Source organism: Podarcis raffonei, chromosome Z, assembly GCF_027172205.1.
Source record: "Podarcis raffonei isolate rPodRaf1 chromosome Z, rPodRaf1.pri, whole genome shotgun sequence".
Lineage (NCBI taxonomy): Eukaryota > Metazoa > Chordata > Lepidosauria > Squamata > Lacertidae > Podarcis > Podarcis raffonei.
In genome coordinates, this window is record NC_070621.1 from 23027400 (window position 1) to 23045287 (window position 17888).

Below are 17888 nucleotides of genomic sequence, written 5' to 3' on the forward strand. Positions count from 1 at the left end.
ATCTGCCATTCTTCCAGAATGGGTAGATCCTGTGTCTTCCAGTATTTTGCAATGAGTATTCTTGCTGCTGTTGTAGCATACACAAAGAACGTTCTATCCTTCTTTGACATCAATTGGCCGATCGTCAGTTCCCATTTTTAAATGGTCGCTCTATGAAAGGCTGAGTTGTATGTGATGCTAGGCATGCAAACAAGTTCAAAGCACTGTTTTAGTGTGGTAGCTTCCAGAGGTCCTGGACTACTACTTCTATCAGTCTGTGGCTGGGGATGATGGGAACTAATATCCAAAACCACACTGGTGACCTCTGACTTTAAAGGTAGCACCAATGACACAAAACTTCATTTCAGTTGTTTCCTGTGTTGTCCTCCAGTATTTCTTTTAAATATTGATTTATCATCAGTTTTTAGATTAGTAATTTTATTTTTTATTTTTGCAGAAATTGACTGATGAGGAACCACTGCAAGGAGCAGAGGATTCTGGGGAGACTGTTAGTTCTTATGAGTACATTGTTAGTTCTTATGAGATGGTCATTGGCCTGTTAAAGCCTCCCCACCACCCCTCCCTTCATAAGCTGATGAGACCATGCTCAGGGTCAGTGTGGAAAGCTGTTTTAAAGAAAATTTGTTACTCATCCAACTTAAATTCACCTGAGAAACAGGCATTTTATTTTTAAGAACCTGAAATACCTCTTTGGCAAGAGACAATAGGAAAATTAAAAGGGTGCATGCACACCAAGTAAAGTAAGCCAATGTTTTGCGTAGCACAACTTTCAGCTATTGTTTTCCATTTTCACCGTTCCTCCCTTGTGGTGGCTGCACACTGGTCATATTGTGCATGTGTCTTTCAAGGGCACTTGTCTTCCATCACTGCCTATTGAAGAACATCAGACTTCCCCACACCATTTGACTGAGATACTGAATTGGTACCTAAGGCCAGAGAGGGTCCGGATTGGGGCAAATCAAGTTGAAGCTTCATTCAAGTAACACAGAGATGTTCCTGGTCAGTGGAACAGCCACTCTCCCTTTAAAAGCTCAGTTTTTCCAATCTTTGGGGTGTTTCTGGACTTGGCTATTCTTGTGGAATGGTCAGGACTGCTTTTGCCCATTATAGCCTGCCAAACCCATGCCCAGAGATGGATCTGCTCAGGGTGACATATGTGCTTGTTATTGAAACATCATGACTGCCTTTGAAAAGCTTCTGGAAATGCAGGCTCAGGCTACCACAATGTGTTGACTGGAGCCAGTTTAGAATGGCAACTGAACCCAGGAAGCCCAATTAATCCCAGGCCCAATTAATAGTAGGGTGTCATATATCCTACTTTGCAGAGGACAGCTCTCTTATCTGAAGGCACCCTTCACATGAAGAAACCTCAGCAGGGATAGCAGAAGGGGCCTTGAAGTTGCTTATTTTCTTGCTTGTGCCAAACTAAGCAGGTCAGGCACATGGATCACTTGGCCACGGCTTCCTCCCTCAAGGGGAATTGTATTTCTATTACAGCGAGTCTTCCTTTGTGTGCATATGCACATACAAATCAGCATGTGCAAATCAGCATCCTTTTATTTATTTATTGCATTCATCTTCCACCTTTTCCTCCAGGGAGCTCAAGGTTCTCCCTCTCCTCAATCCCCACAACAATCTGCTGAGAGGCAGTGAGTGGCCCCCAAGGTCACCCAGTGAGTTTCATGGCTGAGTAGGGAATTGAAGCCTTGTCTCCCAGGCCCTAGTTCAGCACTCTAACCACTCCACCTGTGTGTATGTGTGGCTGTACTGTATTCTCTCTCCTTTTTTTGGCAATGTGTAAGTGGCCACTCTAATTCAAAGGCCTGGTCATTATCTTTAAAGTCCCAAGCAGCTTAAGACTGCCTCCCCCCCAGCCCCATATGATCCTGTCAGCTCATGAAGATTTCCCAGAGAGGCTTTTCTCCATATCCCTTCAACATCTGCGCTGTGCTTAGCTGAATTGCAGGAAGATCTTCTCTGTGGCTGCCTCTTAGCTCTGCCACTCTCTGCCTTGCTTCTCCACAACCTCTCTCTCTCTGTGTGTCTCTCTGGTGTCTTTGGGCTGTCTTCTGAATGCTGTTATCTTCAGTCTGGAAGTTCACTGGTTGAGATGATGATTTTGAGAGACTTGAGAGAGTTTTGTGGCACTGCATTTTATTAAAATCTGCTGTTTCTTAAATCTTTTACATTCATTCATTTAATCCACCAGTTTTAAAATTTGTTGTGAGCTGCCTTGGCTGTTTGCTTTCTTTTAAAAATGGAAAGACAAGACCTAAACATTTTAATAAATCAATTCCAATAAAGAAGTGCTGCAATACAAAACGGAAAAGATCTGCACTTTTAAAATGTGCCTTTACTTTGATAAAAGGGGAGTGTTGGAGACATTTTTGGCTTTTCTTATGGTTTGCATGACCTGGGAGTGAGCAAGACGGGTGGGAAAGGCTTAGTGGAACATTCCTTGTTAGAGAAGGTCATAGGCAAGGTGGCCACATCCGAAAGAGGAGAAAGGGCTTCTGCAACTTGAATAGCTGCATCTTGACAAGATAGACCTGCTGAAGTCTCCTCTGCTATATAACCGTCCCCACTCAGCCATGAAGCTCTCTGTGTTAACATCGTGCCAGACATGGGCTTTTAGCCTAACCTATCCTGCAGGCTTCTTGTGAGGCAGGATTTGTAGGCCTCCATGGCTGCTTTGCTGGTTCATCCCTACTGCAGTGACAATGCTGTTGGGAAGGTAGTGGCGTGGCATTGCCCCACCATGCTGGCACTGTTCCTTGTTGTGAGGATAAAATGGAGATGGCGACAACCCTCTGTGTACTGTTACAAGTGCAGGAAGGCTTTTTGCATCTGGGCATCTGAGGAAGAGCCCTGCGAAATATGCACAGGGCTCTTCATCTTAGAAGATATGGGCTCCACTGAGTGCCTTACCAAATATGGCTGTAGCCTGGGTTGTTTCACGGCTTCTGAATGCCAGTAGCAGCAGTCAAACAGCATTGGACAGCTGTTCCCTTCATGGTCCGCTTTCCAAACGCATCATGTTCTTTCTTCCTCAACAACCTGCTCTCTGCCACTTTTAAGAGCAGCCTGATGTGCAGATATTAGCCATTGATAAGGGTGGATTCACCTGCATATCAAGTTGCCCTTAATGACACAGGAGAAGGCCAGGCCAATTTTATTTCAGTTTTTCTGATTAGTTGGCAACCCCAGCCATATACTTTTTTTAAAAAAATGCTCTGTCTACTGTGCCAAGTTTGGAAAGAGAAAACAAGCACAGAGCTGTACAAATCCCAGGGTTTTGTGGGTTTGCTTTTTGTTTGTTTTTTTAAAAAACAAAAGCCATCATTTTATTCTCTACAAAAATAGAATAAACATTTCCAAAAAGTTTTCAGAACAATCCCACAAAACAGGCTTAATGTCAACAATCAACATTTGAATTTGAAGAGAATGGTCCTAATTTCAAAAACACAGAGGTAATCTCTTATAAATACAAAAGCAAGTTTAAAAGCAAAGAAAAAGCATAACACAACAACCCTCCTCTGGGGAATATAGAAAGTTCTGATGAGGCACAGACCCAAAAGGAGGAAATAATTCTGAGCAAACCGAAACCTTCTGTCAAGTGAGGAACCACTTACTAACCTGACTGGTTCTGTAATTACATTTGTAAGTTTATGCTTTTCATGTGGTTTTAGCGGGAGATTCCCCTCCTTCAAAGAGCTGGCTGGATTTGCATGTGTTGGGTAAACTCATCTAACATTTGCCCCTGGAAAGTAACATTTTGTGTTCTTTCAAATTTTTTTATTAAAAAAAGCAGAATATACACAAAAGGAATCTGTGTGAGTCAAAGCCTCGCTCAAATTGCTTCCAGCTCTTCAAGACTGCCCGCAGCCTCAGTTTCAGGATATGTGTGTTTGTAAGCCAAGAGTAGGGAAACTGTCCCTCTCTAGATATCACTAGACTATATGTCCCATCACCCCAGCTAGGCTCATGGGAGTGGGACTCCAACACATGAAAGAGTGTTGGTTCCTCACTGCTGGCATAAATGTTTAAATACCATCTTCTTCAACCAAGTATTTAGATTCTGAATCTGGGTGCAACATTGTTCAAAATACCATGAATATTAGGTCAGCCTTCCACAACCTTGTTCCTTCCAGATATCTTGGAATTTGCCTTATCCCTGACAATTAGCCATACCTGCTGGGGCTGATGAGAGACACAGGACAAAACATCTGGAGGTCACCACATGGGGAAAGGGTGGATTAGGAGATCTTGAGAAGTACTGGCAGAATCTCTCCCTTTTATTTGATTATCAGTGTGTAGCCTCCATGAGCCTTAATGGCTTATCACCTTGAGCAGTTGCCTGGCAATAGTCTATATTGACCAGAGCATAACTGAATGTGATTGGTCTTGGGCATCCACAAGCTCTATCACAAGGATGTGGAACCCATGGTGGCCCTTCAGATGTTACTGGGGTGCAACTACCACCACCTCTGACCATTGGCCAAGCTAGCTGCTGAAAGCTGAAGTCCAACAAGGGTTGCATGTTCCCCACCTCTGCAATCACAGTAAGTCACTTGCATTCTCCACCCACTTCCCCAGGGTATTTTATTTGATATGTTATTTGTCTGCTGTTAAGAGTGTCAACAAATATATTGCATTTAGTGTCATGGCAGCTACAGTCTTCTGTTGCATGCTGGGGTTTATCTGTATTATTATTTGCTGGCACTTCCCACCTCTCCCAACGGTCTGGAAGAGAGCTGCTTGCTGCCATAAGCAAGCTTATTGGTATGAGAGGAAGAGAACTGCAGCTGTTCCATGTCATGTCATTCTGTGACTGAGTATGGTGCAGGCAGCAAACCAGAAGTCCAATCATCCTTATCCATTGACTAAGCTTGCTGGAGTTCAACAGCATTGACGGGGACACTGGTTAGCTGTCCCTGGAGTAAGTAATAGAACTGTTGCAAATATCTACCCTACAAAAATAAATAAATACACATTGTTACTTACATCTGTGGATGCTGAACATAAACTGTAATCTGAGTACCTATATGACCATCAAGCAGGGCAATAAAAGTTGGTGCAGGAAGCTGTTCCCTACTGGTTTTAGGAGTCTATAGCAAAGCAATGTAATACTGTAGTGGTTACGGTGCAACTTTCTCTTATTCCTGCTGGGTGTGAAGTGCAAGCCTACATTATTCAAAGCAATTGCGAAAATCACCACCTTTGCCAGCGTATCTGTAATGAAAGCAACTCATTTCAGTTTTGGGAAATGTCTGACATGGGATGCCTGGTATTGGCATTTGATTTAATGTGCCTGGAGGGCAGACCAGTTGCCAAATCCCTTCACAGTGTGCATTTTCCTGGAAATGCACATTTTCCAGCATGTGAAGCTACTTATTTCTTACACGATAAACTTACTAGCAAATTAATTAGGTATGGCAGTGGATATGCTGGACAGCTGTCTTGCCTTGGTAGTGGAATGGATGAGAGCCAACAAACTGAAGCTCAATCCAGATAGGACGGAGGCATTGTTAGTGGACAATCCATCCCTAGACTGGATGGATGCAGTAATGCCTGCTTTGGATGGAGTTACACTTCCGCTGAAGGAGCAGGTACATAGCTTGGGGGTACCAGTGGATTCATAGTTATTGCTTGAGGCTCAGGTGGCCTTGGTGGCATGGAGTGACTTCCATCAGCTTCAGATGGTGGCCCAGCTGCACCCCTATCTGGACAGGGATAGCCTATTTTCTGTCATGTATGCTCTGGTAACTTCTAGGTTAGATTACTGCAACACATTATATGTGGAGCTGCCTCTGAAGATGGTTTGAGCATAGTACATTGATTCTGGCTCGACTGCATTGGCTGCCAATTAGTTTCCAGGCCCAATTCAAAGTGCTGGTTTCGACCTATAAAGTCTTAAATGGCTCAGGACCGCGATACCTCAAGTACTGCCTCTCTCCATATTAACTGACTTAGACCCTGTAATCATCATTTGAGGCCCTTCTTCATGTGCCTCCTCCACTAAGGAAAGCTTCACTCTGTGGCCCCCACCTAAATGATGCAAACAAATGGATTTGCATATTTTCTCTCATTTATATATTTATTTATTTCCATTTATGAGTTGCCTAATAAAAATATGTTGCATTGTGTATCCTGCATCATTTTACTATTGTGAGTATTCAACCCAATTTTGCTGGTTACAGGGAAAGGTAAGGAACTTGCAAGGCACTGGAGGCTCTCCTGCATCCCATGGAGGTCTTCTTCAGATAACCCTCTGGCTTCTGAGATTTCAGTTGATCGTTGCTTCAGTGTCTGAAGAGTATCTTCACAGCCATGAGATGTAGTAGAAACTTGCTCAGAGAGAAGAAATCAATGTGCAAACCTGTGTTGTTCCATCTTCATGAAGCTAATAGTGCTTCATGGATCACAAAAGAAGCATCCTGTCTCTTAAATACATATAACACAATTCTTACTAAAGTAACATCCACTTAAATGCGCCCCCCCTACCAATTTAAGAGACAAAGTTTCCCCAAAGATTCCTGGGAACCAAAGTTTGTTAAAGGACGCTGAGAGTTGTTGGGAGACCCTTAATGATCTGTACTTCCCAGAATTCTTTGGGGGTAGCTGTGGTTCTTAAAGTGGTATACGAGTGCTTTAAATGTGTGGTGTGGATGTGACCACAGGCTCTCTTTCATTATCTGAAGCTAAAAGAAACAACACAGTCACTGTAGGGGGAGACCTGAGGCAGTCTTCAAGGAGCATGCTTAGGTTCTGCCACCCTGCAAATCCATTTAAACAAAAATTAATCTTTCAGGAGGAATTTGTTATGATGCAACTGTCCTTCATCCATCTGTGTAGAGGAATGCACACATACACACACACAGAGCGAGATGTTTCCCAAGAATCCCCTCTCTTTACTCCTTTAACAAATTCCGCTACAGGAAAAACAAGTTTGCTGACTTTGGATACACTGGGAAGATCAGTTGCGAAGTGGTGAAACATTGCATTTCTTCTTAAGTAACTTGATTTACTGTGCACATCAGGCAAAAGTCCGGGGTTGAGGCAAAGTTGGTTATTTCAAAGTCAGAAGAATGTGGATGGACTCAGACAAAAGGACAAACTCTTACCAAAGAAACACAATTTCAATCCAGTTGTGAATTGTGATGATCAGAAACAAAGATCTCAGACTAGTACAACTCTCTTCCCCATCAACACAACAACTACTGTACATAAAGGGGGGGGGAACCCTGTACAAAAACATTTCATTCCTTTAGCATAATGCAGTAGAGCAAATAACAATACACTTAAAATTTGATTTATACGATTGTCTTGGCAGGCAGAGAATTTGGAGACAAATGGGGGGAAACTTTGGAAAAAACGCAACAGCAGCAAAAATTTAAAATCTTTATACATACAGTTTAGACATCTACATAGAAAACAATCAGCTAGGAAATCTTATTGGTATTTTTAATAATAATAATAATAATTAATAATAACAACAACAATAATAATATGCATGTCACACAGGTTGAATGAGAATACAGGACACTCTTAGTTCATACCGGTCCTAACCACCATCAAAGGCAGACAAATAAGCTAAGATTAAATCTGCAAGTGGCTGGTCCCCACATTTCCTGCAGATGGCTTTGAGAGTTGGCATTTCATTCCATTGTGCAAGGCTCTCATCTAGAATGTTGAGCAGGAGACTAATAATAATAGTAATAATAATGTGGAAATGCTGATATGGATTTTAAAAAAAACATAAGGAAAGCAAAAGCGTGGCTAAGCAGACTGCTGGCAAGCTATGGAGCAACAGATGGTAGCAGCCTTTTCCTTGGCCAACGTTTTATTTAATGCAAGAGTATGAGGATCTAAATTAAATAACCAGGGTGCAATATAGAAACAGTAGGACAGTGTGGTTCTCTTGCTTCGACACAAATGACATAAAAGGCACAAGACAGCAAGAGAGCTGCAGTTGCAGTCTCCGAATGAGTGGCATGGGGTGCTAATTCTCCACTGACTTACTCTATAAGAACTCAACATGGTACCCAGAAAAACACTTGCAAAAGCAATATGGTACCCAGAGAAACAAGGCCATAACATAGTATGGAGCGAAGTCGCCATCAAAGAAATTTGATGATTTCGAGTTTGTCTCAGTGCCAAAACAGACCATGATTTTAAACACATCACTGGCAGGTGTGTGTGCATGTGTGTGTACTGGAGGGATTTTCGTTGGGGAGCCCTTCCCTTCCCTGCTGCAGTCACAATGAGACCCCCACCCCCACCCTAAAAATGCCGTTAACATCAAAAGCAAAACTTCAACTTGTGGCAGCCCCTAGAGTTTTGGAACTGTGGAGGGTAAATCTTCCCCACCTTGTGTTTTAGAGCACCAACAAAAATGCCTCCCTGCCCCCACCAGTTGATGTGATTGCAAGTTCAGTGCCACATCCTGCCTGCTCCCTTGATTCTCTCTGAGAACAGCATATGGGAAATGAAAGATTTTGGAGCTTACTTGTGCCTTAAGCTTCAACTATGGAAGGTGAAGGGGCCAAGGGGAAAGGCCAATAGCTTTGTGGACTGGTGGCAAAGGCTGAACATCCCAAAAGAAGGGACTGCAAAGGCAGTAAGTGGTGACTTTCTCCTGTTGGAGTCAAGTCTTTCAGAAGCAAAATATAAAGATTTTCTTCTATGTTTTTTTTTAAAGAAGCAAACTTTTTAATATGTTTTTCAAGCGCTTTCCAAATACCTAATTTTCAGAGGATATCATTTTTATCCTATTATAATATCAGAATATTTTATATAAACATGCACACTCAGCATTCCCACCCTTATGGGGAGCCCTAAAGTGCTGAGCCTCAACAAAGAATAAAACCACTTGTAATGAATAATGCCAACAATTTCAATTAAAACAGGGTATATACTGGGTGTTTTTGATTGTTTGCATTTGCATATAAGATTCCCCACTCCTCTAAAAAAATTTTTGTGTATTGACACAAGTTGGGAATAAAGAAACAATCTGTGCAACTATTTTCTTTCTGATATTACACAGTCCTTAAGGCTGGTTTTGATATAACATTGTATATTCAGAGACTCCCACTGACTAGGGGGAAGGCAAGCTCATGTGTTGTATTAGGGCTTCACTGAGATGAAATTAAGTGTTTCCGGGGAGGAAAGCAGATTCAACAGTGAGAAGATCAAGGCTCCTTCGACCTCCTATCCCTTAGCATGGCCAGCTCTATTGTTAGGAAGTGAGATGGAAGCCCCAAATGGCAAATGTTGGGACAGCTCCTGGCTATTCCTCCTAAGCATGCTGGGCATTGCCCATTGGTTGGTGTAAGCTACACAGTTTGTCCTAGCTGCACCAAACTACCATGCTGTTTCAGATGCAGTGGAGTACCAGCGTTGAAGTAACATTCAGCTCCATCTTGCCATCTTGCTTTTCCCCTCCAGCAGAAACATGTCTAGGGCTAGCCTTGGGAGGCCTTCCCATTGCTTTTCAAAACTCCCAACAAATCTGCACACCGGTAATTCTGTAGATGCACTGCAGTGGAGAATTAAAGCCTGGGACTGGAAAAAAATTAAATCCACCCACAACAGAAACAGTTAAGAAAGCGATGAAACAGGAAACAAAAGCAAAAAATGAGTCTGAATTTGCTAAAGCCAGGACTGCAATTTGGTCCATTGTAGAGATGGTGTGTGCCATTTGGATCCAGGTGGACGCCATCTCATCAAAGTTAAGAGTCTTTCCCCATCAACTCTCTCCTTACCTCTGTGATTACTATTCTGAGGCACTTAATAAAACTTTTCTTCACTAAGTAAGGACTATGCCATTAAGGGGCAGGGTAGAATTTGGTCCCCAAACCATGATGTACATATAAAGACCCCACCTGATGGGGGTAATCAGAAAACACACACACACAATGTAATAAAAAATTGGAGGCAGTGTGCCTGGTTTTGTAGATAATCCTTGGCGTACATATCCACTTAGCCCCCACTACTTCTTTCTGATGGGTACCTTTTAGCTCTAGGAAGAGACTCTTTGCTAGTGCAGCTCATTCTTCATACTAATTCTGTAGTGTGGAAAACTATGTTGTATGATAAGAAGGTATGACCACAAGAGCAGGATCAGACTGAGGGCTCATTTCCCCTCCAACAATTTGGTCTGCCAAATTCCACCTTGACACCCATGAGCGGGGGTGGGGTGGGGTGAAGGCAACAGCCACTCCCTGCCCCCATCAAACACAGATGTTTTGTTTTGAACGGTTTTCTCTGAGGTGACAAATTTCATTTGTTTCCACCACAGGCTCTCTTATGGAAGCATCACACTGTGTGAAAAAACCGAAATTTCACATTCAGCCTTGATGCTTTTTCTTCTGCAAGGGGAAAGGGAGGGGACAACTTGTGATGGCATGATCAACCCAGGGGGGAGGGCACCACGTGGGGCTGTTTCCTCCCCATATTGGATGACTCTGTGCCCTGCCTGAGCCTCTGCCCCCTCAGGCACGTGGAAATTTCATCCTAATAAAAATGGGTCCTTCTGAAAAAGCTTCCAGGGACTCTAATGGAAGTGATCATTGGACTTCCAAACTGATGTTGATCAGAGGATTACACAAACTGCACCTCCAGCTCCAACAGTCTAGTGTTTTGCAGAAACAGTATTATCTTGCAAGGACAAATTGCATCACAAAGAAGGAAAAACTGCCTGCTAACACCAGTTTTGGCATTTGGCAAACCACCACAGCATTTGGAACTAGAATTTTCTATTCCCTCTACCCCATCAACCGTCCCCATATCTCAGCCAAAAACTGAAAGTATACCATTTATCTTCTTCACCTTCTCTTCCTTCTCTTCCACAGGGGATGGCATTTAAATATCTCAGAGTGCTGCAGTGGCAGTCAAACGCCTCTTTCATTTTCATGACTGTTTAACATGTTAGAGCTATAGACTCAAGAGTGAAAACTACCAAGAAAGTTTGGCTCCAACATGCCTTATCTGAATGTGATCACCACATTCACCAGCAGGCCCCCACCACCCACTCACAGCTTAGCTGCCCCATGACACATCATTGTGCTCTCACCTTGATTTCAGCAGTTTATCTCCGAGACAGGTGAAGATTTCATAAGTCACAGATTGCAGAGAACATTATACAATGCTGCCTCTGTCATGTGGTTATGATGTGGCAATGATGGCAGATCCTAACAGGTACTCATATATCATGGACAGTGGTGATCTACCTTTGCAGAAGACCAGAGACAGTAGCTGTTTCCATCCAACGAGGGAGAGTCATTAAACAGAAAGCACAGAAAACAGGCAAAAAGAGGTGAGGAACAGGAGTGAAACAGTCCACTTACAGACTCTGGCCTTCAAGATCTAGGCAGGAAAATGGGGGCATTTTCTCTGAAGATTTGCAACATCAAAACGGCCTTGACACAGGGAACTGAAGGCTCGGCTTCAAGGATAAAGCTACTGTTTTGGATCTCAGACTAGCATATTGTATGTATGGGCATTATTTCGGCAAATGGAGGTTAAGATTCATAGCAAAGTACAAAGACTGCTCGTGGAAATATATGATAAAAATTGAAAGCGTAATTGTAAGTATTTATATAGTGCCTTACATGCATTATCTTCTTGTAAATCATACAACAATCCTGAAAGCAGGGCAGTAGACCTGATATTGCAAATTGACTGGGGGCAGGGGTAAGCTTTAGACTAATATCTAGCTATTGAGTTTGTGGCTGAGGTGAGATCTGAAGGAGGGCTTCTCAGTCCTGAACTCTGTCTCCTAACCAATAAACTACAACTAGATTTTCTTTCTTTTAAAAGCTCTGTATATCTCATGAATACGTAATATATCCAGGAATATGGCTATTCTTAAATAACAATCAGCTTAGAACACAAAAGGGGGGAGTAAATTTATTGTACAGTCATACCTCGGGTTGAATGTGCTTCGGGATGAGCGTGTTTGAGTTGCGCTCCGCGGCAACCCGGAAGTAACGGAGCGTGTTACTTCTGGGTTTTGCCGCTTGCGCATGCGCAGACACTCAAAATGACATCACGCGCATGCGCAGAAGTGGCAAAAAGCGGCGTGCGCGTGCGCAGACGTGCCATCGCTGGTTACGTTTGCTTCTAGATGTGAACGGGGCTCTGGAATGGATCCCGTTCGCATCTAGAGGTACCACTGTATATTTAAAAGATAGATGTACAAATTTAAGGACACTAGCAGGACTGAAGTAACTCCTACAATGTATATGAAAAAAGTGAAAAGATAAAATACGTGAATGGATGTGATATGGGATACCAACTGAAGGGAGAGAGGGAGGTCACAAGCTTGGCAGAGCTAAAATGGTTTTGTGTTGATTAAAGTATTGTAAGAAATAATATGTAAAGAAAACAATAAAAAAATATTGGGGGGACACACACAAAAGGGCAGCTAGGTGGGTGGGAGAAGCGTACACATGATTCCTCTCTCACTCTCTAAATGGTCTTTATAGGGAAGGACCCAATTGATTTTGATACCTCCATGGGTTAGTTGAGTGGATGAGGCTCAAGCAACTTACAGATGGTTAATACTCTGAGTAAATTACCTTAAGAAGAGAGGCAATACGGTAGAACATAATGAGAGCCCTGTTGGATGAGGCCAGGGGCCAATCTAGTCCAGCATCCTGTTCTCACAGTGGCTGACCAGATGCTCTGATGGGAAATCTTCAAGCAGCACCCAAGCACAAGAGCACCCTCCTCTCCTAGGGTTTCCAGCTTCTGGTATTCAGAAGCAGAGCTGCCTCCACCGTGAAGGCAGAGCACAGCCCTCATGGCTAGTAGCCATGGATAGCCTTATCCTATCCTCTTTCGAAGCCGTTTAGGTTGGCGGCCATCACTGCCTCCTGTGGGAGAAAACTCCATAGTTTAACAATGCACTGCATGAAGAAGGACTTTCTTTTTATATGTCAGTAGCTTTCTGAATCCACCAGCACTCAGTGGCTACATTAAACAAATGTCCCTTGACCAGGAGATAAGGCTTCTGAGGCACTGCCAAGTTCTGGTAGATTCAGAAAGGGTTCATTCTACTGCACTGTCTCTGCAACATACATTCTGGGCATAACAACCAGCCCACTGGGAGTTTCTGGGGGCTTGTTCCCATTCTGCACTGTGGATGAAAGGTGGCTTCCCAGATGCCTGGAATCGAGGCTCTTCCTGCCCTCAGTACAGCCCACCTCTCTGAAATATGACTGTTATCACAGTGGGTGTGCAGAGCACAAGGTCTCATAAAAGGTATAATGGTTGGGTCCCAGCTCTCATTGTGGTGGGGGAATTTATTGTAGACTGCACCATTTCGGAAGGCGGGGTGGGGTGGGAAGGAGGTTCATTTGGGCTGAATGCCCATGGATAGCAAATAATTCCTTTGAGACAAAAACAGAAGAAGTGTCAAGGAATACAGTTCCAGCCTTGTCTTCCTTTAGCACCTACTTTTCTGTCTTTTCTATTTTTCCCATCCCTGGTGTCAAAAGGCATTCAATCATGGGATCACCTGCTGAGGTCTGGAGTGTGGTACAGTCCCCACACAGGCTGACTACCTTGTTTGTAGCCTACCATGGAGGTCAGTTCACAAACACTACTGGGGCAATCCTTCGAAGAAGGATGTCGGGCCAAAAAGCAGGTGGTGCAGAACATGATTTGGTTGGGAGCTCAGCTTGCAGAGTCTATAGGATCATGGATTGCACCTTGCCTGCACAGCCCAGCCAAGCAAGCCTGTCCTAGCAGACAGCCACATACTGAATGACCTGCCCATTAAGTCCAATGTTTGTAGCCCTAAATATCCTGATTGTGTCCCAGATCTGTTTTTTCCTTTGATTTTTATGATAGGCTTTACCCCACGTTATTCCACACCCAGCTCACCTTCCCCAGTTCAAAATTTGGGGAAAGAAGGTTGGAGAGAAGCCTTTTTGTTTTGTTCACTCCTTATTTATCAGTATTGCATTATATCTATTCTACCTTTTCTCCAAGGAGCTCAAGGAGGCACTTCACAGCAACCCTGTGAGATGGGTAAGAGACAGTGGCTGGCTCAAGGTCACATACAATGAGTTTTCATGGCTGATGTTAACACTGGTTTCCCAGATCCTAGTCCACTTAATATCCCTCTATCTTATTCCATACTCTCGAAATAAAGATGCAGACGTGAAAAGGCGTGATTTCAACCATATGCAGCGGAAGGGAGGTGCGCTGAAATCGTGCAAGTTAAATCCAAGCAAGGCAGAGAGTTTAAAGGCACTCTTTGTGCCAGGTCTGCTTGGGGTTACCTGGCGTATAAAGAACTTTAAAGCTCTGCTTTGCTTGAGGTCTAAGGCCTGCTCAGTGTGCTGGTTCAGGGATCCTTGCATAAGATTTTGCAGTGCCATCTGAGTTCCTGCAAGATCTTGTGCAAGCATCCTTAGCCTTCCAGAGCTTGCCTGCTGAGAGGGCCTTACCTGGTAGCTTCTAAGCTCTCCACCTTGTTTCCCAGGCAAGGCCCACTTGGCATGTGGGCTCTGGGAGTATTTGGGGGGGGGGTCTTCCTCTCCCTACCACTCACTTGCACCTCCAAGAGTTTGAGTATACTGATTTTCATGTATACACAGAACCCTTGGAACTGAACCCCCACATACGAACACCTGAACAGACCTTTCCCAAGAGGTAGGTGACACTGGATGGAGATGTCCAAGGTGAGTAATCAGAAAGACATCAGCACATGACCCAACACAAAATCTCAGCTGGGGTTAAAGCAAAGTTTTTATTTTGGCAAATGCCTGGCTGCTTTCGGGAGCTTCTACAACACTGACCCCAGACCAAACCAGAAGAAATATGATGATTAGCTACCTTTGCAAGAGGATTAAGGAACCACTTTTCCCATGCAAAGATTACCCTGATCCAGGGAACTCCCAAGTATAACAGAAGCCTGTGCACATGTCGGCTGCTGCTCACAGGAAGAAGAGTATGCTCCTAGGAGACCAATCTTCATGCTTCCAAATGGAGATTCCTATGAAGACCCACATGTGGTAACAAGTTGCTGGTCCTCCCCACCCCACCCCACCCGGACCCACTCACAGAGGGTTCTTGGGCACTCAACACAATTCTGCATGCAGAAAATCTGTTTCCACACATGGGTTGCAGATTCTGCATTGGAATGAATGTCTCAAGTCCTTGTGCAAATAGGAGGGAGGTTTTATCAACCTCAACTATTCTAGTCGAAACAATCCTGGAGAGAAATGCACATACCAATTCCTATGGAGTAGTCTTCCTTGAGGCCCAAATGCACTATTTCTAGTAAAGGTAAAGGGACCCCTGACCATTAGGTCCAGTCATGACCGACTCTGGGGTTGCGGTGCTCATCTCGCTTTATTGGCCGAGGGAGCCGGCGTACAGCTTCTGGGTCATGTGGCCAGCATGACTAAGCCGCTTCTGGCAAACCAGAGCAGCACACGGAAACGCTGCTCTGTAAATTCTTTCTAGTAAAAGAATTATTCTAAATCTGGTCCTGTATGAAATCTGCAAGTCGGAAGGGTGGCGACTTGGACGATAATGAGTTATTAATGGAAAGAGATAAACTACATTTTGCCAAACTGAAAGTATTAGTGAGTTGGACATCACCACCCACACTTTCAAGAGTTAAATCTGTTTTCCTATGCAATGGAACCCACTGAGGCAATGGCTGGAGAACACTATTCTGAAAACACTGGACTGCATACCTTGAGAGAAGCAATATCTGCCACAGGGACTGTTGAATTGGAGGAAGCAGAAAGGGATCCTTTTGACAGTGGGATGTATTTAGTAAAAGTAGGTGGCAAAAAAAGTTATCTGAAAAAGGCTGCTAGGAAAACCAAGTACGCTTTCCTACAATTTCAGAGTCAGATTCAAAAGAAAAAACATGATTCAGAATTTACCTTTTTTAGCCTCCTTGAGTGTTTCAGACTTTTGAGAATTTGGCTGATACAAAATTAACTCCCAAAGGATCTCACAGTGAGATTAAACTCCACTTTCAAGGCAAGATATCCAAGCATGGCTTTAGAATTTTGGTGGTGGAGAGGAGGGGGCTGGACTGAGGAATCTATTTTAAAAACTTTTAACACCTTCCTATGTGTAATCCATTGCTGTGCCAACAATCATAGCAGGGCAAACAAGTTATAGCGCTACAAGAATTCTCTCTGTAGGAGAGAGCCAAACAGAATCAACTTGAAAGGTGAAACTGTCCAATCAGGATTGTCCTTACGTGACCAGTCCTTGCCTACAATCGAAGAAGCTCGATTCCTCTTCGGGAAGGGCTGGGCTCAGGTACAGTGCCAGAGAATGCTGGTGGTGACAGTGTGTGCACCAGGGCACTGGGAGATTTGAAGGATGGCTTTACATGTGGGCCTCCATGGCTGGAGAACCGGGGAGAAGCTCTCCGTTCATAATGGTCTCTGAAACCAGCATCTTGTCTTTCCCAGAATCCAGCCGCTTCTTCCTGAGCTGTCTTTGATGGATCAGAGGAACAAGAGACAGAACCAGACCCCCAACAATGGGAGGAACACCAGCAAAATAGAAGGCGAGGTGGTAATTCCCAAAATGTTCACCGAGAAACCCTACAAAACAGGAGAGAATGGTTTTATAACCAGCTTTTGCCAACCTGGTGCCTTCCACCTGTTTTGGAATGCACTCGTGGCTGTGCCACTTGGACAGTGTTCCAAATTCCCCAGGTGCCAGGCACATTTTGCTACTGGTGCAGGTCCAATTGCGACTACATGGAGATTTCTGGGCTTTAAGGCAAGAGCCCAGTATAAGTCTGCACACCCATTATCAATTGCTTATGCCTCTGCAGGGAGAAGTCCTGTTGGACGTTCCAAAAACCATTTACTTTGATCAAGGTAACCCAGCCTGACAATTCACTTACCTGCAATTGGGGGACCTGCTGTCATTGGAATGGCCATAAGTCCCAGGAGATAACCAATGGCTTGAGATGCCTGCATGGGCCCAACCAGCTCGAAAGCAATGGGAGCCATGATGGTTATGAAGAGTCCATCACAAAGTCCAAGGAAAAGGCAGACAATAATGACCCCCCAAAACTCTTGGCACTGTGGGATCATCATGCACATTATACCCAAGAGTATAAAGGAGGCAACCTGAGGAGACAAAATACTGATGTCATTCAGGCAACAAACTTGGAGCGATTCCACCACACCCAAGGGGGTTAAGAAACTGAAAGGACTGTAAACTAGGAACAGCACCTAAGAGGAAGGATGGCTGATTTGTGTATTCTCAGGGCCCAGTGACTCTATCCTCATCAGTGGTCTGGGGGCCAGACAATTCACACCTCTCACAGATGCTCCAGTTAAATATTAAAAGTAAGTATCACCAGTAGGAAGGACTTAAATGCACAGAGCACCTGCACTCTGAAGGCAGGAGGTCACTGACTGCGCCGTGAAGAAATGGACGGCCTTCCCAAAAGTTTATTTGAAGAGGCGGACTGGAAATGGTCCTTCAATATTACAAATGCTGTAACAACTCAGAGATTCGCTGCCTACCTGTAGGTAAATCTTCTTCGGCCCATGGATGAGGTCACTTATTGGCCCTGAAGCCAAACGCCCAACCCCTGATGTAGCTCCAATGCAAAGCAGCAGAATCCATGCCCTTTCTGTTTCCTTAAACTCCTCTTCCACGTACTTCACCTGGGAAAGTGAGGAGATAGAGGGAACAAGGACATCAGGTGTGCATTTGTTACAGTGAGCTTCATCTGCAGGAGCTTGAAGCAAAAGCAACCCCTGAGACCTGCAGTGTGAATGGACCACAGCAGCACAGACAATGTTTGGGTTAGCAATGAATTATGGGTTGAGAAGCTCCAACGATCTGCCTCACTAGCAAGGTTATCTGCTGCTCTGAATTCA

General features: G+C 44.0%; 1 protein-coding gene across 1 annotated transcript in view; it reads right to left on the bottom strand.

The window, feature by feature from the left end:
- Positions 1-14742: 14742 nt before the first annotated feature.
- Positions 14743-17888, bottom strand: part of SLC16A2 (solute carrier family 16 member 2) — a 97588-nt gene continuing 94442 nt past the window's right edge. Inside the window, exons 4-6 of the mRNA XM_053374993.1 lie at positions 17529-17672; positions 16898-17126; positions 14743-16589 (exon numbers count right to left, since the gene is read on the bottom strand). Coding sequence (XP_053230968.1) covers positions 16369-16589; positions 16898-17126; positions 17529-17672 — 594 coding nt within the window. The 3' untranslated portion in view covers positions 14743-16368. The remainder of the gene's footprint in view (positions 16590-16897; positions 17127-17528; positions 17673-17888) is intronic.